Source organism: Lepidochelys kempii, chromosome 5 (genome assembly GCF_965140265.1).
Source record: "Lepidochelys kempii isolate rLepKem1 chromosome 5, rLepKem1.hap2, whole genome shotgun sequence".
In the NCBI taxonomy this organism is placed as follows: domain Eukaryota; kingdom Metazoa; phylum Chordata; order Testudines; family Cheloniidae; genus Lepidochelys; species Lepidochelys kempii.
The window spans coordinates 100,912,857-100,940,170 of record NC_133260.1 but is presented as its reverse complement, the minus strand read 5'-3'; the positions used below and the strand labels follow the sequence as shown (position 1 = coordinate 100,940,170).

At 37.0% G+C, this 27,314-nt stretch overlaps 1 protein-coding gene across 1 annotated transcript in view; it reads left to right on the top strand.

Annotated features, from left to right (window-relative positions):
- LOC140911680 (zinc-regulated GTPase metalloprotein activator 1C-like) overlaps window positions 1-27,294 on the top strand; it is a 42,604-nt gene extending 15,310 nt beyond the window's left edge. The window contains 10 exon segments of the mRNA XM_073345210.1: window positions 1,390-1,436; window positions 2,851-2,937; window positions 3,855-3,899; window positions 11,863-11,919; window positions 16,147-16,198; window positions 23,352-23,420; window positions 23,525-23,590; window positions 25,785-25,914; window positions 27,004-27,056; window positions 27,059-27,294. Of these exon segments, the coding sequence (XP_073201311.1) occupies window positions 1,390-1,436; window positions 2,851-2,937; window positions 3,855-3,899; window positions 11,863-11,919; window positions 16,147-16,198; window positions 23,352-23,420; window positions 23,525-23,590; window positions 25,785-25,914; window positions 27,004-27,056; window positions 27,059-27,142 (690 nt within the window). The 3' untranslated portion in view covers window positions 27,143-27,294.
- Window positions 27,295-27,314: the final 20 nt, after the last annotated feature.

Here is a 27,314-nt window from a genome sequence, read left to right as displayed (position 1 = left end):
ATAGGCAGCAATTTAAGGGTGTCATGCTTCACAGACCCAACCCATCACAAGCAGAGCTAAGAAATAGTGCCCTGTGGCCAGCCAGCCAAATTGAAACTGAAGTGGTAATTGATATCATGGACTATCACTCTAATGGGATTGTCACCGAGCAATCTGAAATATTCATTTTTTAATCATGGGCAGACGATTGGGCAACTTGAAATGACAGTTCTCTACTCTCAAGACCTGACACTCAGGCCACTGACATTGCTCTTTTCAGAGCTACAAATCTGACAGCATTTAATGCAATACAATCGATGAGTAGCGAGTTACAGAGAAAAGGTCAGAAGAGAGGTTTCATTCTAGTCCTCCTGTTATTGCACAACCTGTTTATAAACAGTTCAGTTAGAAACAGTTTTGACTTAAAAAAAAAAAAAAAAAAAGCTAGGAAAAAAATAGACTGATATTATGCAATGGGATTTTTTTAGGACCAAGTCATTTTAGATGTCTAACCAATCTATTTGAAAGAGTAGTTTCTTATTTTTTTTAAATTGATGTGCATGCCGTGGAATTTATTTCCACCTTAAATCAGCAGTATTTTAAAGCCAAATCAATTTTAAAATAATATGGTTGATTGTTGGGTTAGCTGAGAGCACAGATAATGCGATAATCAAAATCCTGTGTAACTATCACAGGCTCATCAGACATGAACTCTTGTGCATCTCAATCCTTTGAAACAGAAATTATGACAGGTTTCCTGGGTGATGGTGGCCGACTCATGCAGACCTGGGGCAAAAGTTAAAGATATAACTTGTCAACTGATAAGCAAAATTTGATTAAAACAAAAAAGTAAAGTGGTAGATGCTAATGCATGATTGCCCCAAACTAGTTTAATAACCCTTAGACACCTTGCAGTTACCTAGATAACTAACTGTTTGTTTGAAATATACATTATTACTCTTTTTGTTTAAAGAAAAGGAGTACTTGTGGCACCTTAGAGACTAACCAATTTATAGCTTTTGATCTTAAAATACCTATTTTTTTTCTCTATAAGCTAACACACAACATGGATTCTAATGCTTTTTTTCTCACAATAAACCTAAACATTTAAACAAAAACTGTCAAAGCTCAGCATTCTACAGCAATCCTATGATAATAACCAAAGAAAAATGTTGGTAAAGAAACAGATTTGAACTTCCAGAAAGGGTGGATGTATATTTTTTACCATCACGTTGTTTATATAAATAATAAAGATGAGCCGGGGCATACAAATACTGTAGATATCATCCCCCTTAATTTCTTGACTAATGTATCTAAAACTGATTTTTACCTTGATTTTGATGTTTGTTTAAATGGGTATTTGTTACATGAATACTCTTGATGTAATAATTGTTTTTAATCTTTGTTCAGCATTTGACAGAAGAAAAATCTGATGGCCTTATCAATGAAGCAACTAGGTATCAGTATAAAAACTATTAATGTAAAATTGGTAAAAGTTAGCAACTTCAGTGTGTAAATATTCATAGGAAATGAAAGTCATCCCAGTGGGCCTGCGCAGGGTCGTTTGTTCACTGTCAACTTAAGATCTAGAGACAAGGTGGGTGGGGCAGTATCTTTTATTGGGCTAGCTTCTGATGGTGAGAGACACAAACGTTCGAGCTTACACAGTATGTTTCCTAGATCTTGAAGAAGGGCTCTGTTCAAGCTCAAAAGCTTGTGTGTCTCACCAGTGGAAGTTGGTCCGTGAAAGATATACCTCACCCACCTTGTCTCTCTAATATCCTGGGACCAACATGGCTACAAAAACACTGCATATGGCTTAAGATCTAGTCAGTTTGTTTAAAAAACCCAAACAACCTCCGCTCTCCCGGTCCCCCTCCACCCCCCAAAAGTAGTTTCAAGTGCTGCACCTGCGCTTTAGTTCCCCTTCCAGCATCTGTATTTTACAATCCTTTCTTCTTCTTCTTTCTTTTTTTTTAAAGTTCCATATAAATGGCAGGGGGAAACTACCTACATAGTTAAATAGGCTATATACAAAGTTTTGTCAGAGGCCCATAGTAAACTGAAAAGTAGAGAAATATTCTTCTTTATTTTCAGTTAAAAGAATTGATAGTACCAATAGGAGGTTTACTTTAAAAACAGCTTTAGAATTTTTTAGTGTCGCTTATTATCTTGAATTCAGACTGTAAGAGGGACTAAGTGGTTCATAGATTGCCTATCCCACAGTATTAGGGATCTAAAAGATCACAGTTTAATCCTCTACACTGGAGTGAGTGTTACTCTGCATAGCCTCATCTGCCGTTGCTTTTTTCTTGTAACATACCAGTGTAGTTCCAGTAGTGGTGGTAACAGTGGGATCACTAGTGTAGACAGGCCATTGGTATTTTAATCACTATCTAATCTTGACCTGCTTTGCTCAGGGTCAGACAACATAGTGATTAAAAAGTTTATGATCTGACTTTGCTGGTGATATCATCAGTAGGAAATTTGGGAGGAAAAATGATAGTGCATTCATAGTTTATGAAGAGTAAGATACATACAGAATTTACTAGTACAGTGTTAATGAAAAAAGCTTTGTCCTTAACACTGTAATTTAAAATAAATTGTTTTAATGTAAAAATGTTACAAAGAAGTTGCAAGAACTGTTTTTAGTAGCGGAACACTCCCTAATCCTATCAACAATGCAGTATATCAGAAAGTGTTATGTGGTCCGACTGATATATTGATTGTTCTCCTAATTCAGTGCAGACTTTCTTGCTTTGATCATGATACACAGTTTTTTTTGAGCGCATGGGAAGTGTGGTAACTTTGCATTGTGGAAAATGAATTTATGTATTTTAGTCTTCTCTTTTATTTTGTCTTCCTGTGTAGGCAGATTGCACTAGCTGATCTAATAATCATCAATAAAACAGATTTGATTTCACAAGAAGAACTGAATAAAATAAGAACAGCTGTCAGGTATGAAACTTACAGTATGAATAAGTTATACTGACTGACAGTTTTTTGTTTATATGCTTCTTATGACTGGCACAGGGATTGGAGATTGCATGATTACCATGACACAAATTATTTGCTCACAGGAGAGAGAGAGATTAAATAGTGTTCCGATACAGTTATGTACTTCCACAAATCTTGTTTTTTTGCATGTGGTGATTTCTGTGCACCATCCTTATCTACATGCATCTGAAGAAGTGGGTATTCAGCCCCGAAAGCTTATGCTCCAATACGTCTGTTAGTCTATAAAGTGCCACAGGACTCTGCCATTCTTATCTAGTAACCGTATAACCCCTTTTTAACTTTTCAGACTTCATTTTTTTGTATCAATGCTTAAATATTTCTAAAGATACCTTTAAAAATAATTAATAGATATCTGGGGAGGCAAGGAGGATGCAGAATAATTTATCATTTGTGAGTAAATGAACAAATAATATGGACAAGATTAGTGGTTAGAGGTGTAGGCAAAAATGTCTTCTGCTGCCACCACAATATCCCCACATCCTGTGAGGAACAAAAAAACACACACCAAAAACTGAGTTTGAAAAAGTATTTTCCCATTTCACTGCTTTAACAAAATGTCCTAAATAAAAGGAAAAATGTTTAGGCTCAGCAACAAGTATAAACTGGGGGGAATTTTGCTTGAATAAAATATGTCCTCTGTAACAGTAGTCCTCTGTTGTCATGGATAGTGAATCTCCTGGCAAGCTGAGAGAGAAATAAAAATGGAGATTACTATGGGGGTTGTACAACAATTTAATAAGAGTTGGATTATTACTCAGGAGTCCTGGTTCTCATTTCCCTGCTTTGTTTACTACATTATAGAATTCAGTTTTTATTCACATCTAATTTCTCCTTTTTTCCCCCTCACCCTTTTTCAGGTCAATAAATGGGCTTGTCAAAATTTTAGAATCTCAGAGATCAAGGTAATTTCTAGTGTGGGGCAGTATCACTTGCTGCCCCTTCCTATTTCTGTTGTGACAAGTTGCTGTATATTTTTTAGTCCTATTCATTTTAAAAGAAAACTATTTAAATAACTCCTTGCCTATTTTCCTGTCGTCACTTTAGATTAAAACTAACACTTTTAAAAAAAAAAGTCTTATGCTGTTTGCTTTCTCTTCATGTTTTTTCAGCTTAGAAATTGAAAATATACTATCAGTTTCCAATTAGGCAATTCCAGACTTTGTAAGGTTTAAATGCATACATTCAACGAAAATTAGGAGTTTTTAATCAGAATTGGAATACTAAAAAAATAAAATCCTTATTATATTTGTATTGGGTTTAGATTTTGCAAAAACTTAATTAAATTTTGTGCTAAATTTGACCCGACAGTGGCTTTCAGTTATTGAGACTGCACTAGCAACGCCACTGGAGGAGCATTACTGGCTGGAAAAGTGCTAGGGTAGACACAGCCAAGATGGCTCTGATCCATTCCAGCTGTCATAAATATAAAGGGAAGGGTAACCACCTTTCTGTATACAGTGCTATAAAATCCCTCCTGGCCAGAGGCAAATTCCTTTACCCTGTAAAGGGTTAAGAAGCTACGGTAACCTTGCTGGCACCTGACCCAAAATGACCAATGAGGGGACAAGGTACTTTCAAATCTGGAGGGGGGGATGACAAAGGGTTCTGGCTGGCTGTGTGATGCTCTTGCCGGGAACAGATCAGGAATGCAAGCCTTCCAACTCCTATTAAGTTAGTAAGTAATCTAGCTAGAAAATGCATTAGATTTTCTTTTGTTTAATGGCTTGTAAAATAAGCTGTGCTGGAGGGAATGTATATTCCTGTTTTTGTGTCGTTTTGTAACTTAAGGTTTTGCCTAGAGGGATTCTCTATGTTTTGAATCTGATTACCCTGTAAGGTATTTACCATCCTGATTTTACAGAGGTGATTCTTTTACCTTTTCTTTAATTAAAATTCTTCTTTTAAGAACCTGATTGATTTTTCATTTTTCTTAAGATCCAAGGGTTTGGGTCTGTGTTCACCTGTACCAATTGGTGAGGATTATTATCAAGCCTTCCCCAGGAAAGGGGGTGTAGGGCTTTGGGGGGGGATATTTTGGGGGAAGATATCTCCAAGTGGGCTCTTTCTCTGTTCTTTGTTTAAAATGGTTGGTGGTGGCAGCATAGTGTTCAAGGACAAGGCAAAGTTTGTACCTTGGGGAAATTTTTAACCTAAGCTGGTAAGAATAAGCTTAGGGGGTCTTTCATGCAGGTCCCCACATCTGTACCCTAGAGTTCAGAGTGGGGAAGGAACCTTGACACAGCAGCTGGCAATCTTGCTGTAATTGAGGCTTACATGTAGAAATCCTCTAGGTCATTTACATAGCTTTTCAGTGATGTGGTACCCGTTGTCATGTGACACATCACTGAAAAGGCCTAACAGGCCAATAAGTGTCCAATGCCAAACTCTAATCACATGTACTGTGTAAAGCTCTTTATGCCTCTTCCAGGTTTGATTTAGTGGGACCTAGAAATAAATGGTGCCTGCAAAATTGTTTTGAAAGATATGTCAAAATAGTCATAACACAAGAAGTAAGTGGCTTTACTCTTTCATATTTTTGATTGGCACTCTGGTTTGAATGCCTTATTAGACAAATGAAAAGGTGGTATTTTTTTAAGAAAAGACTGTGTCTCTCCCACCTCCCATGAAGCTCTCAGTAGTAAGTGTCTATTCCGATTCAATTATGGATTTAATCGAAAGGACTGAGTGAAGTTGTGACAAAAGCACACTCTTGAAACATGTCATTTAGGGTTTAGTAACTTGTGTATGAAGTACAAGTACCACACATTGAAGTGCTTAAATGAGGCTAGATACTCATCATAAACCTTTCAAATGCAGATATCAATAAATTATTCAAAAATGTAGATGGGAACTCTACATTTCAGTACAGGTCAAAATAGATTGAGCACAAATGGTTGTGGTTTTCTACTCCAAATGTTTTCCCTACTAACACTGGCATATAGGTATTTGTGCTGTTGAATATAACTTCTCATTATTGTTTCCTTTGTTTATAGCAATATTATGCACTAGTATAGTTTTCATCAGAAGATGTGTGCCCATTGAAGGGCATTAGTTATCCTACAGTATTCCCTGAGATCCTAAAAAATAGCAATGTGGATGTTGTAGCACTGGTAGTGGCTCAAGGTAGCCACTGAAGCTCAGACCCAGGGTCTCAGCGGGGCTTGGGCTCAGGCAGCTAGCCCAAACTGCCATCAGTGCCACAATGTCCACACTGCTATTTGTAGCATGCTAGCTCAAGCCGAGCTAACGTGAGTCTGTCTGCTTACATTGGGAATCACACTTCTCAGCTGCAGTGTAGACGTACCCAATGAACAGCTGAAATGGGATGTAAAATTAAATCAAGTCCTGGTGTGGAGTTTACACCTTGATAAAATCTGATAAAGTCTGCCAAGTAATAGAGCAACACCTACCCTTTTATAGCCTTACCAAATACACACAGACTTTAAGGCCAGAAGGGACTGTCATGATCATCTAGTCTGACCTCCTGCACATTGCAAGCCAGAGATCCTCGCCCACCCACTCCTGCATAACCTCTGAGTCATTGACATCCTAAAATCTTGATTTAAAGACTTCAAGAAAATCTACTGTTTACTCTAGTTCAACCCAGCAAGTGTTGAACAAGAGAGAAAGCACTTATTGCTCTGGTGCATTACTATATTGTGCCCATCGACAGAAAGTATGGCTGGACATCTGACATTTGATACAGTTGACCTCCAAACTCTACTGTTCTTCCTTCACAGGCAGCACAGGGGTAGATAGAAATGGCTTAGGCCATTCCACTCAGAATTAAGCAAAGGGTCCTTATTGGCAACTGTTCCTGCATCTCTGTGACTCATTTGGTTGGTCCCACAAGTCTGTTCTCTCCCTCATTCTGTTGTTATCTATATGAAATGGTTGGGAGAGGTAGTGAGACAGCACAGGCCAACATGCCAGCAGTGGACAGATCACACTCATCTGTGCATCCTTTTAATGTAAAGGAAGCTATAACTTGCCTAGTTGAGATCAGTGCTTGTATGAAGAGGCGCTGGTTAAAGCTAAACCCAGACAAAATTGAGATGATGCGGGTGAGAAGAAGGAAGTGCTTTAAAGAAATTTCCATAACTACCTTCTCTACTAAAGACATCTCCTCTCATTTTATTGGTCTGAAGCTCTGGGATCCTCTTTCATTCTGCACTACATTTGGACACCCAACAGTGGCAAAAAACATGCACTTTCATCTGCGGGCATCCAAAAGATAGCACCTGATCTTGGCAGACTAGTATCTGGCCATAGGCAGTCCTAAGCTCAACTACTGAAATTCTCTGTATCTATGAATGAAGTTCTATACTTTAAAAGGGCTAGTTCAGGCTGCAGCAGCCTGCCTGCTTAGCAGCATAGGTTCCTAGCAATACATCATCCCACTCTGCAGTGGCTTCCTATTGAACCCAGAGCCCAGTTCAACATCATTGTACTGTTTTTCAGAGCCCTACATGGAGTCGTTCTTTAACACCTAAAGGACAACTCATTTTTTGATCTTTGGTGATGACTTTTGTCAGTGGAACAAAGGAAGTGTTGCTCAGTAGGGGGAGAATTGTGGGTGTAGCAGACAGGAGCTGGCCCAAGATTGCCAGATTAAATAAGAATAACTAACCTCCCAGCATTCAGAACTAAATACAAAACATACACCTTTTCTCGCACTCTCCCACAATAGTACCCTTACTTGTACCAACAGTCTTCTCTTGTGTGTTCAGTAATTATTAAAACCAAAACAAACACACAAGTAATAGAGCAACACCTACCCTTTTATAGCCTTACCAAATACACACAGACTTTAAGGCCAGAAGGGACTGTCATGATCATCTAGTCTGACCTCCTCCTAACAGGGAAGGGGAAGAGAGATTATTGCCATTCTCACTCATGGAGGTGCTCAGATAAGACTGGTCGGTGCCAATATAGGAACATAGGTAGAAATGCTTTTTTTTTTTTATAGCACCATGGAATTTTATTAAAGAAATTTTCAGATGGTACTGTGTCTGAGTTGATCTGATGGTCAGTGTTTGGATGCTTACCATTTCCAATAATGTTAATCTTGTTAACATGTCCATTGATTTAACTTATTTGAAATTCTGCTTGCAAGCTGCTCCTTGCTGGAAGCTTTCTGTCCTGCTGCTAAACTGTTGCACTATGAAAAGTCTTCTTTGCAGTGACTGTCATGTTAGTTTATATGGATTACCCTCCTATTGTTTTTGTTGCTTTGTTCAAGTAGGAAGGTGAAATGTGTTTAAGAAGCTTTTACAACTTCACACTCCTTTCTTATTAACTTTTAAATTCTGCTGAAGAATACTTGGAACAAGAATAAACAGTACTACAGAGGGTCCTTAATCATAAACTCAGTTATTATGGAGTGTTTCCCGTTGGTCATTAATTGCTTTTTCTGGAGATCTTAACTAAATAATTTTTGTTAAATCAGCATGGCTCTCTTTAACAAAGAATAGTTAATAACTTCAGTGGGCTTTTTAACATTTAGGGCTAGATTTTTCAAAACGGTTCTGCATCCACCAGCTACCATTGGCGACAGGGGGAGTTGCTGGATGCTGAGCACTCCTGAAAATCTGGCCGCTTCATTTACTTATCTAAATGGGAGCTGAGCATCTCTGAAAATCATCCCCCTTTATGGATGCTGAGCGCATTTATAAATCTGGCCCTTAACAGTAGCTCCTTTATTCTGATGCAGCTTTGGTTTTAAAGTTTCTGCAATATTTTTTAGACTTCTGCAGCAAAACTATAGATTCCATTAACTATTGCTAGTACTGTGAATCTAGAGACTGTAACCCTGGTAATAGTATGTGTGTTTGCTTATGTGATTCTTATTGAAACAGTTGACTATGTAGAGAGGGAGGAAAATGTCTGTGAGAATACAATGGTGACTCCAAGTCCAGCGGGAGGGGGAAAAGTGTGTGGGGTGGGGAGGGGACACTGTCCTCACTGTTTGTACATGATTTGACGACGATGATGATGATGATAAACTTGGCATATTGGCTGGACAATACTAAAATCTGGGTGTTTGTGCTAATCTGGTCATACGTATTATGACATCCATAGAACAGGACAAATCCTAAATTCCATGCATACATCCTGTATGCAGGGTATAAGAGGGCAAAGCAATAGAAAGGAATCAGTCCCTCGTTGCACAGTGGCAGAGGAGATGCTCTGCAGGCACAATTGCAACATCTTTCAATTTCAAATTCCTTTATGAAGAAGGAAACATAATAGTATATAATCTTTAAAACATTACATGGATCGTATTGCCCGCTAAATGGCTTTTTTGGAGAGGGAAGTGTAGCTATATTTCAGTTTTCCTCAATTTAATCAAATGCTGAATTAGAGGGGGTTTAGAGAAGGGCAACAGGAATGATTAGGACCTGGAAAAACTCATGAAATGATATTGAAAATATTGGGATTGCTTGCCTTAGAAAGGAGACAAATAAGGGGGGACACGATAAAAGTATATATAGTAATGGTAGATCAGGAGCTTCTCTCATCTTTGTCTTCTAACACAAAAATAAGGAGATGTTGAATGAAATTAAATAATGGCAAATTCAAAACTGATAAAATGAAACTTTTACACACAATGTATAATTGGACTGTGGAACTCATTGCCACAGGACGTCATTAGAAGTTGTTAATGCCAAGAAATTAGCAAGATTAAAAGAAATTGGACATTTGTATGGTTAACAGCAAAATCCAGAGTTATAGTTAATACTAAGAATTTTGAAAGGGATATTAAACCTCATGCTTCAGGGTTGACGTCAGTATCTAACTATAAAGGATTAGGAGAAGACTTGGTGTGGGAGGCAAATTATCCCACATCTTGCTGCAGGGTTCTTATACCTTCTTCTGGTGCTGATCACATGGGATACTGGACTACACTGACTTCAGGTGTGATCTTGTATGACAGCTCCTATGTTCCTAGTTAAATACTCTTCAGAGATTGACACTGTTTCTCTATCTTGCACTGTCTGTCCAAAACTTGAAATGGTTACGCAGTTAGATTTAACAGTAAAATTAGTTTATTAGCATGGTACTTGAGAACACACATCCTTTAAATAAGATTTTTTTCTGTCCATTGTCAGTCAATATTATGCAAGAGGTAGGAGCATTTACAATCTGCCTGGGTGTTTCTATGACCTTAGTATGAGTTTATGGAGTACTACTGAGACAGACAGATCAGACACAGCTGTTCATAAACTAAAGAAGAGGTTTATGTAGGCTATGCATTGTACCTTAAAAATCTTTCGGCCTAGAAACAGCTTTGTATACTTGTTGGTGGGTACATGTTTAATAATAATAATTGGCCAAGACCCATAGGCCTGTGGATTTTTCCTTTTAACCATATCCTTGTTTTCATATTTTCAATAACAAAATAACCAGTTCTGTAAAGCCAACCATTTGTCTTAGCAGTGACACCTGAACTGGAATGTAAGGGAATATATATTGTACTTTTCTGAAAAGGGGTGAGTATGTGTGTGTGTTACAGAAGACCTAGGTAGAAACACTTATAGTTAAGGTTGTCCAACACTATCTGTTATAAGACCCTGTATTCAGTTGTTGTTACTTTGCCAGACTTTAACTATTTGGCCTGAAATTTTCCATGCTGGGTGTCTGCCTCAGGCTGAATTTGGGGGAGGGGGAGGGTGGAGCTCAAGAATTTCAGCAAAAATTGTTCAGCTATTTCTCAGAACAAAGTTAGGGATAATACATTGATTTGCCCCTGTTTTTACCAAACAAAACAAAACAAAAGCAAACCACTTTTTCAGCTATGTTGTTGAGAAGCTCTAGCACCACAGTTTCAAGCCAGGAATTTGGAAGAGGTTCCTTCAAATTCAAACCTTCAAATTTGGAAGAGGCTTGGCTTCGGTGTGTGCCTTTTGCTGTCCTCATGAAATTCCACCCAAATTTGGCTGAGTTATGGAACTCTGAAAATCTGTTGTTACCTGCTCGGAACAGATTTGTTAGTTTGGCAACTAAATTCTTCAGATTCCAATTCTAGTGAGTATGCTCTAGGCCATAGTGGCAGAATCTGAGTAGGACTTTCCCTACAATTGTTCCTCCTGACTCCACACCAGGGCTTGATGTGCTGGACACAGGAACTAAGACCTGAGGTCCTGGGACATGGAGGTGAGGGGGAAATGGGTTGAGGTAAGAACAGGCTGGACGAGTCTGAGGCAGAAGGGGTCTGTTAAGCTTCGGGGTGGAAGAAAATAAGGGCTGAATGGTTTGAAAACCACTAGATAAACTCCCCTCAGAACCTGGAATAGAACTGAGGTTTCCTGAATTTCAGCATTCCTATGCTGTCAGCAAACAGCTGTGAAACTCATTGTTAAAATGTTTGCCTCATCTCCCTTCAGTGACTGGAGCTCATAGAAGATCTAAAGGTTCCAGCCCAGCAGCTGACCCATGTGGGCGTATGCTTCCACATAATGCAAATTGTGTTTGTTTTTAGTTTTCACTGTGTGTTTTTAAAAATCTGGGAAATAACATACAAAAAATATATGCAAAGCATGTTATGGTTGCAAAGTCAAGTCAGGCCCCTTGTGCATTTATATTATGATAAGTCTTTAATTACATGATTAAATAGTTTTTTTTTTTCCACTGGAAACTTGTTTAAAAATGCAACAAAAGAATCATAGCAATAGTCTGCTTTAAGAGACAGTTATCTAATACCTTTACATCTGGTGAATAAAATCATTCAAATAGCTTTGTGTCTGTCAAACATCACAAGCCTGTTTTGTAGCTGAACTTTTTGCATTGTTGTTTATAACTATAAAATATTTAAGTTGAGAAAAGTATGAAGGCTGTGTTTTATGTTTGTTTTTTTTCTTTTAGAGTTGATCTCTGTGAAGTTTTAGACTTGCATGCTTTTGATAGCTTATCTGGGATAAGGTACAGTATAACCTTATAATCTTTATTTTAGCAATTGATTACACAGGAAATCATAAGAAATGGTTGCACAAAATAGACACTGTCACTTTAAGGTTGCAACTGAGTTTCCATTATAAACCGAATTGTGGCCTCTTGTCTAAAAGTAAAGTACATTTTTTAAAAAACATTTGAAGTGAATTGAACAAGGAGATTTATATATTATATATTTATTTATATTTAGAGAACCTAAAAGTTGTTAATTACAGAGCCAAGTATAATATCTTTTTGCCATTTTGTAGCAAAGAGCAAAATCCCACTTTACTGGGTGCCCAGGACACAAATTCCATGTAATTACAAAAGTTATTAACATTTCCTTTAATAACGTCACTAGGCAACGTCAGCTTTGGCATTCTTGGTGTATAGGCTGTCAACTGACTGCTGAAGACCTAAGTATTCATTTGAAGAAGAAAAACCTTCAGTCCCTTTTCTTACATTTTAAGCTGCCTCTCTCTGCAACTTGATCACTTGACAGTGGAAAACAGAATTTTTTTCTATTAAAAAGCTTGTGAGGGTGGTCAAGAAACCCTCTCCGAGGTTCACTGGGGATTGAAGACCTGATAATGCCCACAGAAAAGTAGATTAAGTGTCTGTCTCCCTTACCTCTTCCTTCAGTCAAGTTCTCATCCAGACCCCTCTTTGAGATTCTAAGTGAGTTGCAGAAGTAGCACCCAGAGAGTATTGAGTTAAGGTTGCTCTTCTCAAATAAGGCTCTCAAACAACCTTACTCTGCCCCCACATAATAATGCCTACAGAAAATCAGACTATATTACCTTATCTATCGATAAAATAAAGTTAAATTTTATCAGTGCTTGCTAGGTTGTCTTAATTAACTAGGTTGTCTGAATCATAATTAAAGCTAAGATTTTGTCATGGATATTTTTAGAAAAAGTCACAGACAGGTCACAAGCAATAAAGAAAAATTCAGGGAAGCCCATGACCTGTCCCTGACTTTTACTAAAAATATCCATAATAAAATGGGAAGGGACTGGGCAGCTGCGGGGTTGCTGCGGGTTCTGGGACCCCACCATCAGTGGGGTCTCAGAGCTCCAGGGTCCCCCCTGTCACCAGCAACGGAGGGAAGCTGCAGGGACCCCTTGCCCCCCCCCCAATGGCAGGGAGCTGCGGGAACCCCCCTGCAACAGCCGCAATGGGGAGCTGCAGGGATCCCCCTGCCACTGCGGGGCGGGCCGGGGGCTGCAGAGGTCCCCCCGTCTGGTGGTAGCCAGGGTCCCCCCAGCCCAGGGTCCCCCCGTCTGGTGGTAGCCGGGGTACCCCTGCTCCCATAGCAGCTGAGAGCTTGAGGCCACTAGCTTAGGGGCTGCTACCTCAGGCGGCGGGGGTACCTCACAGCTCCCTCCTGCTGCGGGAGGCGGCGGGACCCTGCAGCTCCCAGTGGCCAGGTCTGAAGTCACAGAGATCTTTGGAAGTTACGCTGCATTACAGCTTTCTTTGTGGTGTTACATTATGTGCTTTACTGAAAAAAAATACAAATCTGTAATTAGATACATTAGAGCACTTGCACACACAGAACAAAAGTGTACAGTGACAAATTACCACACTTTATATTGAAGACATATGCGTGAAACTATAAAAGCAGTTTCTGTGATGTGCATTTTAGGTAAGCTACCTGCAAAGTAGGGTGATGGTAAACTGACATTTGTACAGAGACAGAGTTGACGTAGCATGGATTACTTTATTTGGGACGTTAGTTCTGAATTTCCTGAGTTTCTAATATTTGAAAGATTTATTTTTTTATTTTATTTTATTTTTACACTAGTGTTCTTGAAAAGTAAAATGTGTAGTCAAACTACTAATATAAGCCTGCACCTGAACTAAGGCTTTCTGTTAAAATCTTACTGTACCTCATTTTGAATATTTCTTCTTCAATTAAAATTGTGATATTTAACTCACAATTTTAACAAGCCATGCTATTTGGAAATGCATCTGAGTGATCAGCATGTGTTTTTATTTTCATACACTGAGTTGACAAGTAATACAGTTGTACCTCTTTCCCCTGCGATACAGTGTGGATGAAGACCAAAAAATGACACAAGGAAAGCAAAAGTGCGAGATGTGTAAAAATGTTTTATTTATTTAACATAGTTTTCTTATGCCTTTTTTGCCCCATTTAGCGCTTCTCCTTTAAATAATTTATAATAAAGTGAGAATAGACTTTACAGGTAAACTTAAATCTAAAGTGAGAGACCGTTGAGGGCTCTAAGCACGGTAAATTACTGTACAAACCTTTTCTCTGTTAGGTTAGAAATGAGTCTGAGCCACAAAAGTCCAATTCAAATTTTGAACCCCCCCCCCCCCCAAATTTGGGGTTATTCTGACCATCTCTCTCTTGGAGACCTAGGTTCAAATGTAGAGCCTTAGGCCATCCTAAACTCTTATGTTGTGGCCTCACATTAGTCCTTATTGGATTATCCTGCACCACAAAACATACAGTTTGATGATTTGGGTTTGAGAGGACTAGGACTGAACTAACAGGGGTGTCTCATGTTAGGGATTAATTTCATTAGCAGAGCTGGAAGGAAGCTGGCACATAGTATATCTTGTTTTAGTAAATGCTACAGGTCCTTTCTCCTGCCCTGCTCCCTAATAAATTTAAAAACATGATTTAAAGTAGGGAAAGGAAGGACTACATTGATTTTTTTGCCTTGTGTTCTTAGTAATACTGTTGGGATGACTCAGTTTGCCCTTCGTTTTGACACAAAAGTTGGCTGAGAGTTGATTTGTTGCATTTTTAGAGTATTAAAGTGAATACTTATTTCAAAACCTTTATTATTATTATTTGCAACAGCTGTATTTTTGCCAGCTGTCTGTGCATATGTTATAATTAAGATATATAAACTCTCCATGTATTTTGCCATTTGAGCATAAATTTAACTTGTATAATAATTTAATGCTTTGATTTATTTTAAGAATGAGTCCCTTTTTTAACCTTCGTCCCTTTTGTTTTTGTTTACAGTAGCAAATGTCACTCAAGTAATCAAAAGGTCCTTTCCATTTACTGTGTTTGGTTTATGGAAATGACATTATAGCTATGAAATGACGTTTGGCAGTGATTAAACAAACAAGTAAAATTAAATTATTGGTATTTAGATGTATTGTATAGTTGCAAAACAGAGAAAATCCTTCAAAGATTAACCAGCTGTGAAGGATTAAACTTGACACCCTCCTTATCATGACTCCTGGGGTGACTAATTCACTCCAACAGCTTGTCTACACACAAACTTTCCCCCTCCCCTCTTTTAAACCCACTCTTACCTATTTACCCCTCGCTGTTCTTAAAACCTTGCAGATGTTTTGTTTTGAATTCCTTGGCCTCCCTGTAGTTGAATATATGCTACAATTGTTGAAGACATAATCTGCTGGAAAATGTTTATCTGTGTGCTGTCTCACAGAATAACAGAGCAGTGCCTTTTACAATTTCCGTTCACCCCTTGCATCTGATCAAATGTGAAGCATTCTGAAAGTGTAGGTAGATAGAAATATATAGGCAATATTTTTCTTAAAATAAGATTTAGGAAAGCCAAGATTTATAAAGCAGGCACTTGATGGAGGAAGTATTTTTTGCCTATTAAAAATTCTGTATATATCATCAAATCATTGTTTACATGATCTGTATTAGTGATCACTGATCCAATTCTCAGTCAGAATGGTGATGACAAGAGTTACTTTTTTTTTTCTGGCTTTTTCTATGCCATATCTCCAAAAATTGTCTCTTTCATTCAGTTGCTGCTGCTCCAGCATGCTTGACCATACTCTGGCCATTTTTGGCATAGATTACTGCTACCTTTTCTTCTCTGGTCTTCCTGATTCTCACATGACTCTCATCACATCTGTTCAGTGTGCTGGAATTCAAGTAATTTCCATGCCTGCTGCTGTGTATTACAAAATGTGTGTATGGGTTTATGTATATGTATAGGTGATCAGAACACACTTTGAGATAAGTTTTATAGGTGCACATTACTTAGAATTACATATGTATCTCAAAGTAAACTAAGTACGAAAATATTTTAAATTTTTACTATTTTGTCCTACTTGTTCATGTAAAATTCAATCTGTACCTAGATAATGCTTCATTTATGTTCTTTGTAGTCCTTTTGATACTTTAGTAACACAAAGTAGCTAAGTATTTGCGTCTCATACAATGCAAGGTTCACATTTACTTCTTTTCAGTTTGCAGAAAAAGCTGCAGCATGTGCAGACAACACACCCACACCTAGATAAGGTAACTACTAAACCTGCTGATAACAAAATCCATCTGGGTAATTGCTGCATGTTAGGCATTGCATGCTAATCATGTGATCTATAGTGGGCATTAACTAAATGATAATGTATTAAGGAATAATTTGAATACATGCATTGTTCTATATGGATGTGCTTTATTCTGTTGAACTAAACATATACAGTGGGCCGTATTTTCAAAAGTGGTGTGCAAACAATCATGTAAATAACTTTACCCACATGAATGAATTTAGCCACTGAATGCATCCGATGAAGTGAGCTGTAGCTCACAAAAGCTTATGCTCAAATAAATTGGTTAGTCTCTAAGGTGCCACAAGTCCTCCTTTTCTTTTTACCCGCATGAGTAGCCTCATTGAAATTAATTAAAAGTATTCATGTGCAGGACTGGGCCCTAGATTTGTTGTCATTATTTTTCACATGCATATTTTGTGCACCCAGACAGTATTTGCATGTATAAATTGGGTAGTTGGGCACCAACTTATGCATGTATACATTTAGAATCTTGGTTAAAGCCAACGGACATATTAGCCCAATATGTGTAAATTTTCTTACATAGATGCTTGTAATTTGTTTTACAAAGAAAAACTGTATAATTGTGGGTTTATAACTCTCTGGACTAGAATCTGCCCTACTTAGGCCTTGATCCTGCCAACACTTAAGTACATGCTTATTTAACTATTGCGAGCAGTTCCATTGAAGTTAATAGGATTGCTCATGGTAGTAAAGCTAAGCGTGTGCTTAATGGACTATTCACATTACTAAAATTAAGCACATACAGAGTTTGTAGGATAAAGGCTTTACTTTTTAGGGTGTATGTCAGGGCAGAATTTGACCCTCTGTCTAGTACAGAGTTAGAATTGTCATTGTTGCATTTTTAACAATAGGAAGTGGTTCATTATTACCTCTTAGATTTTTCTTTTACTTGATTAATGGAAAATGTAATGTTTTCTTCCTTAAACATTCCTAAACTAAAAATCAAATTGGAGGGAGTGGGGGAGAAGCCCAGTTTATCACTGCTACAGAAATAGACCTATGTTCAATGTTGTTTGTATTGCTTGTTAAGCACTGACAATGTGCTTGGTGCTATACAGGGCAAAAATAGCTTTCAGTGTGAGAAAGACAGGGATAAGACAATGGAAGTCACAGAGAAGAGTGAAAGCAGAGAATTTTTTGTTTGTTTGGTACATGGACATGTCTCCCAGAGACTCTTGTGGATATCATGGAGTCATGCAAGTAAGATCATATAAAATATAACTGGGTACCCCACCAGTATGAGTAACCAGGGTTACAAAATATGCAGTGGATTACAAAACTCAATTTACTTGAAACCCAGGGAACAAAATCACATTATGTGTAGTAAGGATATAATTATTCAAAAATATTGACTCTGGTGTCCTCTGGTTTAGTGAGGCACAAAATATTTTTCTGACAGGGTTAAGGACACTGACACTTTTATATAAATGTCTTGCATTTTTTTTTTATTAGTTCATAAACGTATTCCAAAATTTATGCTCTGATATTAAATAGATTTTTGCTTTAATATTCACCTTTGGACCATTTTTATCTGTCTCTTGTAAGATGCTGCTGGCCACATAGGGATCGCTGTATTTAAAATGTTCTTTTATTTAAATAATGAGTAGATTTGTTTCTATGTGAGAGCATTGTAATTGTGGCATCTTCTTTTTATGTTTGGAACTTACAAGACCCTTGTTGCCTTAGTCTAAATTGCTCTTTTCATTTCAAGAGCACTCATTTAGTTTTGCTGCTTAAAACGGGGAGAGTGGGACTCCCTCCTTATGTAGTTTGAAACTTTATTTAGAACCCAGACATGCAATGTAAATGAACAATGAAAGCACTGGTGAGGGTGGTGGGGGAGAAGGTAAATACATTGTGGAGGAAGGTGTGATTTTAACATATGAATGCTTCATTAGACACTGAACGAGAATGCTTTGTCAAATTTGTCTTCACTGAGCTATTCAAAACTATCCAGGATTTTTTTAAAGTAACCTTCAAATAAAAACAAAAGACCCTGAAACAATATAATCAGTAATATGGGCGACAGCCAAATTTTAAAGGGACACTGTCAAGTTAATTGAATTATAAAAATACTTGCTTTGTGCTTGGTAGCGTATGTCAGGGAATGAGGGAAGGCTCACATAAATGAACTCCATGCCACCTCCCTCACCTGGGGCCCCACAATTCCAGCAGGTAGAGAGGGAAAGGCCCAGCTTGGACTTAACACAGACGGAGCTATGTTCCGTGAAACCAGGGAAGGTGGTCAGATCAGGACTTTCTCTGGTGAACTTTAGCATTTCCCCAGAAGTTCTGAAAATTAGAGTTGTGGCATGATGTAGGGGAGGCATAAAGGCAATTGCTGTGTGAAATGGAGGCAGAACCAAAGAGGTTATATCACATAGTTGAAGTAGCTGATGGGTGTACTGTTCCATTGGCTGTTGTTAAAACACTATGATGAACTAGAGGAATAGTTGTTTTTGCAAGTTTTGCACTTAAACCAAAAGTGCTTGTTGTGAATGTTAGAGTGTGTGTGTGTGTGTGTGTGTGTGTGAGAGAGAGAGAGAGGTTTTGTGGACTGTTGTGGTTCTGCAAAAAGGTTAAACTGGGCCTAAATTTTGAAAAGGGAAATCAGCAAAGTTAGTCATGTTTTGACAAAACAGCATTATAGAAATCCCAGTGGTCTTAAACCTGGAAACTAAACTCAAAATATTAAAATGAGAAATAATGGGACTTTAACTCAGTGGTTCCCAAAGTGGGGTCCACCAGGGGTTATGTGGGGGGTCCGTCCGTTGTACCTGGGCCAGAACTCACTGGAACAGCATTCCAGCACTTTTGCTGCATGGAGGATGCCATTATGAGAACAAAATGCCATTCTCCACACACCGTGATGTCATATGCACAATGTATGCGAGGTCATGCTGGCAGAGGCATTCCGTTAGTACCAATACTTGCATATTCAGGACTAAACCCCCCTGTTAGCATTTAGAAACACTTTTCTTGCCATTCATTTCAAGACTCAGAAACCTCGGAAAGTAATAGCCCCATTTAGGGGAAACAGAAATACAGATAAAGTTACATGTATAGGTTTTCGGGGAATCCTGACACCACTAAACTAGACTCGGTGTATTTGTCTATATGTGTATTTTCAGAGGCTTCAAACAGCTCCATAGCTAAGCTTACTGAAACTGTTAGTTAAAATGAAAATAACTGTTTTGTGACAAAAATGGACCAGTGGTTAAAAAGCGGAACCAATAAGAAGAAAAAATATATCTACTATTGAACGAACATGAAATCAACGAGGATCAAAGTGACAACAAAAGTGTAGCTAGTAATAAGGAAATATTATTGACACGTCACTGGTGTGAAATATGAAAATATGGAAGGTGACAAACTTTATGCAAGAATAAAGAAGAAGAGGAACTATGATGAACTTCACATAAATTTGGCTTTACCTGTGTCATACAAGAAGATATACAGTTGCCAAACTGTTTTTTGTGATACAAAATGCTTTCTAATTAGTGTTTAAAACAAGCCAAACTCTGCTGACATTTACCTACAAAATGTGTTCTGTACATAGATTAGCCTGTAGAATTTTTCAAACAAAAATTAAACGACTTATAGGCTGGAAAACAGCATGTTATTAACACAAACCATGTCAATCATAAAGCTCTCGAGGTTTTGTATAAAGTTAGCTATAGAATTGCTAACATTGGAAAACCACACACAATTGCTGAAGAACTGATTCTTCCAGCAGTGAATAAACGTAATACTAGGAGAGAAGCAAGGAAAGCAATTAGAAATTATTGAACAATACACTATCTAGCAGACTACGTGACATGAGTGATGATGTGGAAAAACTGGTGTCTCGCTTGCAGTTGAGTCTGTATATTGCCTTGCAAATCAACAGATGTTGCTAATCTTCTTGCATATGTTTGGTATATTTTTGATGAGGTGTCATCCTTTGCCCACATGCACAACAGCAGAAGATATTTTTTTAATAACTTTTTTTTTTTTTACGAAAGCATTGTGTTGGTCTGTTTACTGATGAAGCTCAAGCAATGATGGGTGTAAATTGAGTGGAATTGTCGCTCGAGTATGTCAAGTGCCACCAAAAATGCAGTGGTACCGTTCTAGCATATGTTGTGAAACATTGGGGGCAAAAAAATCAGCAGAATTAAAGGCAGTGTTAAATGGTGTTAAAACCATGAATTTTTAAAAATTGCATCCTGTGAATTTGTGCATATTTAACACTCTGCAGTAACCTGGGAAGTGAACACTTTTCATTACTTCTACAAACACAAGTCCATTGGTTCTCTCCCGAGGGAAGGTATTGGCCTGTTTGTTCAGAGACGTCGTTTTCCATGGAGTATCCTTTTGAATTTTCAGACAGCCAAATTGCACCTTTTAGACAATCACAGCTGGCATACTTGAAGGACGTATTTTCTCAGTTAAATTAACTGAATTTAGATCTCCAGGGAAGGAATATCAATTACCATGTATGATGATCAAGACTAAGGAGAAGCAATGATGATAAAGATTCAGTTGTGGTGTCGTGTGACAAATGACAATTTTGATTGTCTTTATCAGATTTATTTTAGATGAAAATGCAAAACATAACATTCTTCGGCATTTGAGTAAACCTCAAGGACAATTTCCAAGAATATTTTCCTGTGAAGAATGATGCCAACAATTGGATTCAACACCTCTTTGCTAGAAAACCAAAACCATCAAAGGATTTGAATATTGAAGACAGGAGGAACTAATGGAATTGTTCTGTGATGGAGATTTGAAGATGGACTTTACAAAGCATTCATTGATCCAGTTTTGGCTGTAACAGAAATCAAAGTACCCAAGGCTGTCAAGCCAGAGCTGTGGTGTTTTGTTTTGTTTTTAATCCCATTCGCCACTACCTATTTGCATGAAAGTGGTTTCTCGGCACTCATCTCATTAAAATCAAGATATAGATACAAACTGGATACAATGCAAGAGCTTTAGGCTGAAACTTTCAAATATTGTGCAAAATATATCAAAATTGTGTTCACAAAGGCAGGCCCACTCATCACACTGAGTAAGACCATATGTTTCTTTTATTTCAGTTTTAAATTTAAATGTTTTAACAAAACTACTATAGTTATATTTTATATCAATACCTATGATTTCTTTTAATTGTCATAACATATTTGATTATTGACTGTATTTTCCATAATGTTCTATGATACCTACCTATACTTTGATAACACAGTTTAATGGTTGTTATAAATAAATAAATAAATAACTTGTTATAATTGCAGACTGTTTACTTTTGGTTCCTCTGTGAGTCTTATTTTAATAACAAAATAAGTAATACAATAACTGCAACATGAAACTACATATAAAAATGAAAGGGGCCTGGGAAATTTAGTCAGATGCCAAAGGGCTCCGTTGCAGAAAAAAGTTTGGGAACCACTGCTTTAGCTCAGATCTCAGTGTGACCGTGATTATTGGAGTTGCTATCAACGCATCCATAATTAAAATTCTTTGGCAGAGAGTGATTGATAATTAATGCTTAAACTTAAGTTACATTATGCTTAGATTTGATTTTTGTGGCCAGTGCCTAAGAGTGAGTTCAGAATTTCTCTCATAATTCAGATTCATGTTCACACTAATCCTATGTGTTAAGTCTTTCTTAAAATACAATAGCATAAACACTTAAATGAATACCTAGTGGGAAAAGAGGTACTAAGTATAATACTACCTGAATTTTATGTGGGAGGTAGCAACTTGATATCATTAAGGAAATGATTATTGTTTATGTAGTGTGGTACTGTTTAACCAGCAGCCCATTTCCACTACGAAACAGTATGAGTTCATTGTTGTTATCCCTATTTAGTTTAACACTCAACAGTTTATAAAAAAAACATTGAGATGTGCGAGGTGTAAATGAGAGCAGGGAGTTTTCTCACAGTTGGCTACAAGCTCTTCTGAAGGATAAAGGGTGCTTATTGACTTCATGTGGAGAGTCGATAGAAGTACAGCTTCAATATGTGTGAAGCATAATAGACGTGACTCGGTACCTCTTTTGAAGTTACCTGTGAACAAAATGTTAGTACTTGTTTGGGGTGTGGGTTGGTTTATTTTGTGAATTATTCTGTCATTGAGTAAACTAATAGAATTGCTGCTTTAGTCATATTTTATTTTTTTTCCAAATTTTATAACCACTTGGAGAGACAAGGTAGGTGAGATAATGTTTTATGGGACCAACTTCTGTTGGTGAGAGAGACAAGCTTTCAAGTAAGCTCTGTGTAAGCTTGAAAGTGTCTCTCACCAACAGAAGTTGGTCCAATACAAGATATCACCTCACCTACCTTCTCTCACCCCACTGAGATGGTAATTTTGTATGTTGAGCTTTAAATAAAACGTAGTTCTTAATGGATTTTGAAATAATTAATTCCAGCAGTTCTGAACAGGACATTGGCACATTGATTTTTTTTTTCTTGTCTATGATCAGGCTGTAAGTAGTAATCCGTCGTTCACTTTTGGGTAAAATACAACATTTTATTTTTTTTTTATTTAGAGATCTATTTATAAATCTTTATTTTTTCATAGCATAAAAAGTGTACAGCAATGACAGGATGAAGTCTGGTGCATTAAAAGAGAACCCCCTTATTGTGACACACGTGTATCAGCGCAGTGAAACTGTGCTGGTGAATGGGAACAACCATGAAGATACAAAAAAAAAAATAGCTAAGGGAAGTAACTTTATTAAACACGTTTGAAAGATATCAGTATTAACAGCCTAGTCATATTAACAATTGTTTAAAAGGATGAAATATCAGTTAGTTCAGAGTTCTACAGTATGAAATATTATGGCATCAAAATACCCAAAAGTATTGACTGTAGGGAATCATATATTCCTTAAACTGACATTATAAAAAACAGCTGAAATGACCAGAGTAATAGACTATATTAGAGCAGAACCAGTAGCGCGGATATTTTTTCCTTTGGGGGTTTTTGTTACAATTCCTAATTTATACTGTTAAGTATACAAACATTTTGTTTTAAATAAGGTATTGAACTGTTTAGTTTATTCATCTCTAATTTAGAATAACTGAATATTAATGCTTAGATCTTTCTACTTGCAGAGTATTGTCACAGTTACGTTTGAAATGTTAGGAAACACAACTGAAGAAAATCTCAATGAATTTATTCAGGTGAGTGCTGCATAACTGTTACCTGAAAAATGTGTACTACACCACTTGAGAAAATTATCACTTGTGTAAAGCTTCAGTTTTTAAAAACATATTCCTATTTGTAGAATCTTCTGTGGGAGAGGAGTGTGAAAGACAAGGCTGGTCATCCCATGGAGGTCATAAGACTCAAGGTTCAGCTTTTAAATTTATCTAACTTTTTATAACAATTTCTATTTTTTAACTCCCTTACTCCTGTTAAGGATAAAACAGTCCAGCCATATCCTTGAATGTTCAGAGTTGCCCCATCCCTGGATCACTTCATTTGAGCTAGGGGAAAGGGGGTAATAACTTCCTTTTCAGGATGCAGTTCTCTCCCACCGCTTCACTCCTCCCACACGGCTAGCGAGCTCTGCTGGCCAGCACACGGGGGAAGAAGACCCATACATCGTTCCCTTTACTCTCAGCCCACTTGCTCTAGATTTAGTGGGAGGAAGCACAGTTCCTGTACTCCCCCAAGCACCAAGGCTAGAATTATGGTCAGCTCGCTGTGCAAGGGTGGAAGAATCCTTATTCCCCTGTATTGCTACTGTAGGGCTAGTCACAAGCTATTCCATAATGGTCAGTTGTGTTAATGTTGAGTTTTCTTTGCAGAAGCCCTGGTTGCCAGCTCTTGAATGTTATATAGTCCTTGAAATCTTCCTTCTGTGTGTTGTCATTCCTCTGAAAGATCCCATCCCATCACACCCAAAATGGTCACTTCACTTGGAAAATATACCTAGGGTTGTAATTATACTTCTTGACATAACTTGCAGAAATTGAAATGCACCATAAAATTCGGGAAGGGGAGTTGAGGGGAAACATGTCAAAGTCAACACTTAACATTCTCTACAAACCTGAGAACCTGAGGAGATGATATTTTTAAAGAAGCAATCAATGGATATGCAAACATTAAGTGAAATTTCTCAGGAAAATATTGTCCTGTATTTGCAAGGAGTTTATAAATAGCTTCTATTTCAGTGTATGTTACCTACTCCCCCACAAACAAACAGCTGGTTAAAAAGGTCATAACAGAAAATATGCACATTCAAAACTCTGTCAATGCTTTAATAGCGTACAGTAAAGAGAAAAAATATGTTCAGGTTTATTTTCTTATTGCTTAATGAGAACAGCATTTGTAATGGTGAACAGTTGACTGACAAAATAATTACTTTTACTTGAACTTTCAGTAGTGGTTATATATTTGTCTGGTCCTACTACAAGAAAATCAGGACACTTTTGTTTGTCTTCAGTCCTCCTCCTCCCTAAAATCTAAAAACCCACTGATACTACTTAGAAAATACAGTCTGGGAGGAAATAATGTTGCTATGTATCAATATATGTTCTGCATTTTCCCCACATTTTACTATACTGAGCACTTGAATCAAAGCAAAATGTATAAGGAAGGCCTCTGTCCTGCAAGTGTCTGTGCACTAAGCCTCATTGAAATAAATGGGCCTCCATGCAGATGTGTCCAAGTCAGTTGTAGTATGGGTGCCACAGTTTCTCTTTTTGCTTATGTCCCACCAGAAGTTATAGTCCTGTTTGACACTACAGTCATCTTAACACCAGTTAATTTGTCAAACAGAGGATTAGGACTTCAGGATTTCAGATGAGGAATAAGTAGAAAGGAACTGACTGACAAGATCCTACTTTAATGCAAATGACCGTGTGTGTGTGTGTATAAATAAAACTAAAACCTCTTCCATCCTCCTGAAAAGATACAGTATATAAGATAATCAGAGATGTGTGTAACTAGAAAGTTTTGCAAGGTTTTCTATGAAGTGTTAATGGATCTTTCCAACGGGAGTTTTTGGCACTCGTTTGTGGTCTCATTGTGTTGGCTCTAATCACTTCATTATGTTGCTGAGCCTTTTTAAAATATCGACAGTCATACACATTCATATATCTTTGTTTTAGAATAGTAAAAAAACTGAGGGTGTCAACAACTTGATCATAATTATCCATAACCAAGAAACTCTGTGTTGTACTGTCTACCTACTGTGATAGGAAACGGTGTGCTGTTCTCAGTCACACATACATTATATTAACTAAACTGGCTTTTTAAACAATTGAAATACATAGGCTAAAAATGAAAATTTAAAAATCCTGGCAACTTTCCAGTTGAATCAGAAAACATATTGCACTAGCTAGACAATGTAATATAATCTGACCAGCATTACCCTTATCTGGTCTTCCTCCTCCTATTTGTTAAGTCTGCGGGTTATGTTGTCTTATATTCAAATTATTGTATTCTCTTTGTACAGTGCCTAGCACAATGTGGTTCCTATTCAGATTACAGCCTCTAGGCTCTATTGTGATAATAACAATAACTGTCCTCCTGATCAGGGGTTGGTGTCTATTAAAGACAAATCTCACCAGGTGATTGTCCAAGGTGTCCATGAACTGTATGATCTAGAAGAGACCATGGTAAGCTGGAAAGAGGATGATGAAAGAACAAACAGATTGGTTCTAATAGGTAAGAGGAAACCATACATTTCTTAGTTTTGCCTGTTGTGAGAAACAGTTGACCAAAGTCAGACTACAATTCTTCAACGGGTAAAACAAAGTAAATAAAATAGAATTGTCCATAAATTGTATGCATATATGAAGTGTGTGTAATTAAAATATGTGTATGTATGTTTTATATATTATATATGTAGGATTAGCAGAATTCAATTTTTTATCATTTTGATGAATATTAGTAGTTTATTTTTAAGCATTTTTAATAATTTACATTTTCCTTGTGGCACAAAATTATGGGTTTTAAGCCTTTTTCAGTTTTTATCAATTTTAAATTTTCACAATTGTGGGACATTATGGGGACAAGGGGGTCAGACAGTATTTAATGACAGTAGAAGACACTGATATTCAGAAAGTTAAAGCTTCATAGAAGTTAAAACGCAAATTATCAACATCACCTGTCAAAATATACCCAAGTAAATATCCTTAAATCAAACTCTTAAATTCTCAAGTGGCACTCTTTTTTTTTCTTTGCCTGTCTGTAAATTGTGATTATTGATGGAAATATTTTGTTGGTTTGTGTGTACAGTGACATCGACGTATACTGACCATTTACCGATTTAAAAAATTGAATACTTCCAAGTCTATATGTAACTTTAAAAAAAATCTAGGATTAAAAACAAGCTTGTGGGAATGATTATAATCAAAGATTTGATAACTTTCCATAAGGAAAAAATTTTATTACCTTTTAGGTGTATGTAATCTTAAAGGCTGATCTCATGTTTTCTTTCAGAAATGTTCATAATTAATGTTGAAACCACACACCTCTTAAGATTTTTGGTTGTTTTTTTTTTTATCTAAACTCCAGTTTGACTCTGAAGTTTTAATGAAGATTAATCCAGCATTTCTTCCCCATTTCTCTTATTTTATACCTTATTGTAGCCTGTTTGGAAATCTATAGCTTAAAGTTGCAACTTAAGATCATTATAATAAGCCTGTGTTTTTAACTCATTAGTATGTAACAGGTGTTTGTATACTTGTTTTTCATTGATGTATGGATTATTTTGTGATATGCTGGAAAATATGAATTTTTGTCTGTTTACAGGCAGGAACTTGGATAAGGATATCCTTAAACAAGTATTTATAGCTACCATGACAGAGAAACAGGAAAACAGTTGACATCACACCACAAAGAAGAAGAAAAATCTGTCCTTAACACTGCAGACTTTTATAATAATGGATGACATGCAGTACAGAAGCTTCAGTTTGCTCTTGCAATTTATAGAACTGTTAAACTCTGAATTTGACATTACTCCTGTTATGAATTCAAAATCATCTGTTTAAATATATGCATTTATGTTACAGAATAAAATAGAGTAAATCAGTGTTTCTAAAATTTTGGCATGTGTTTAAATG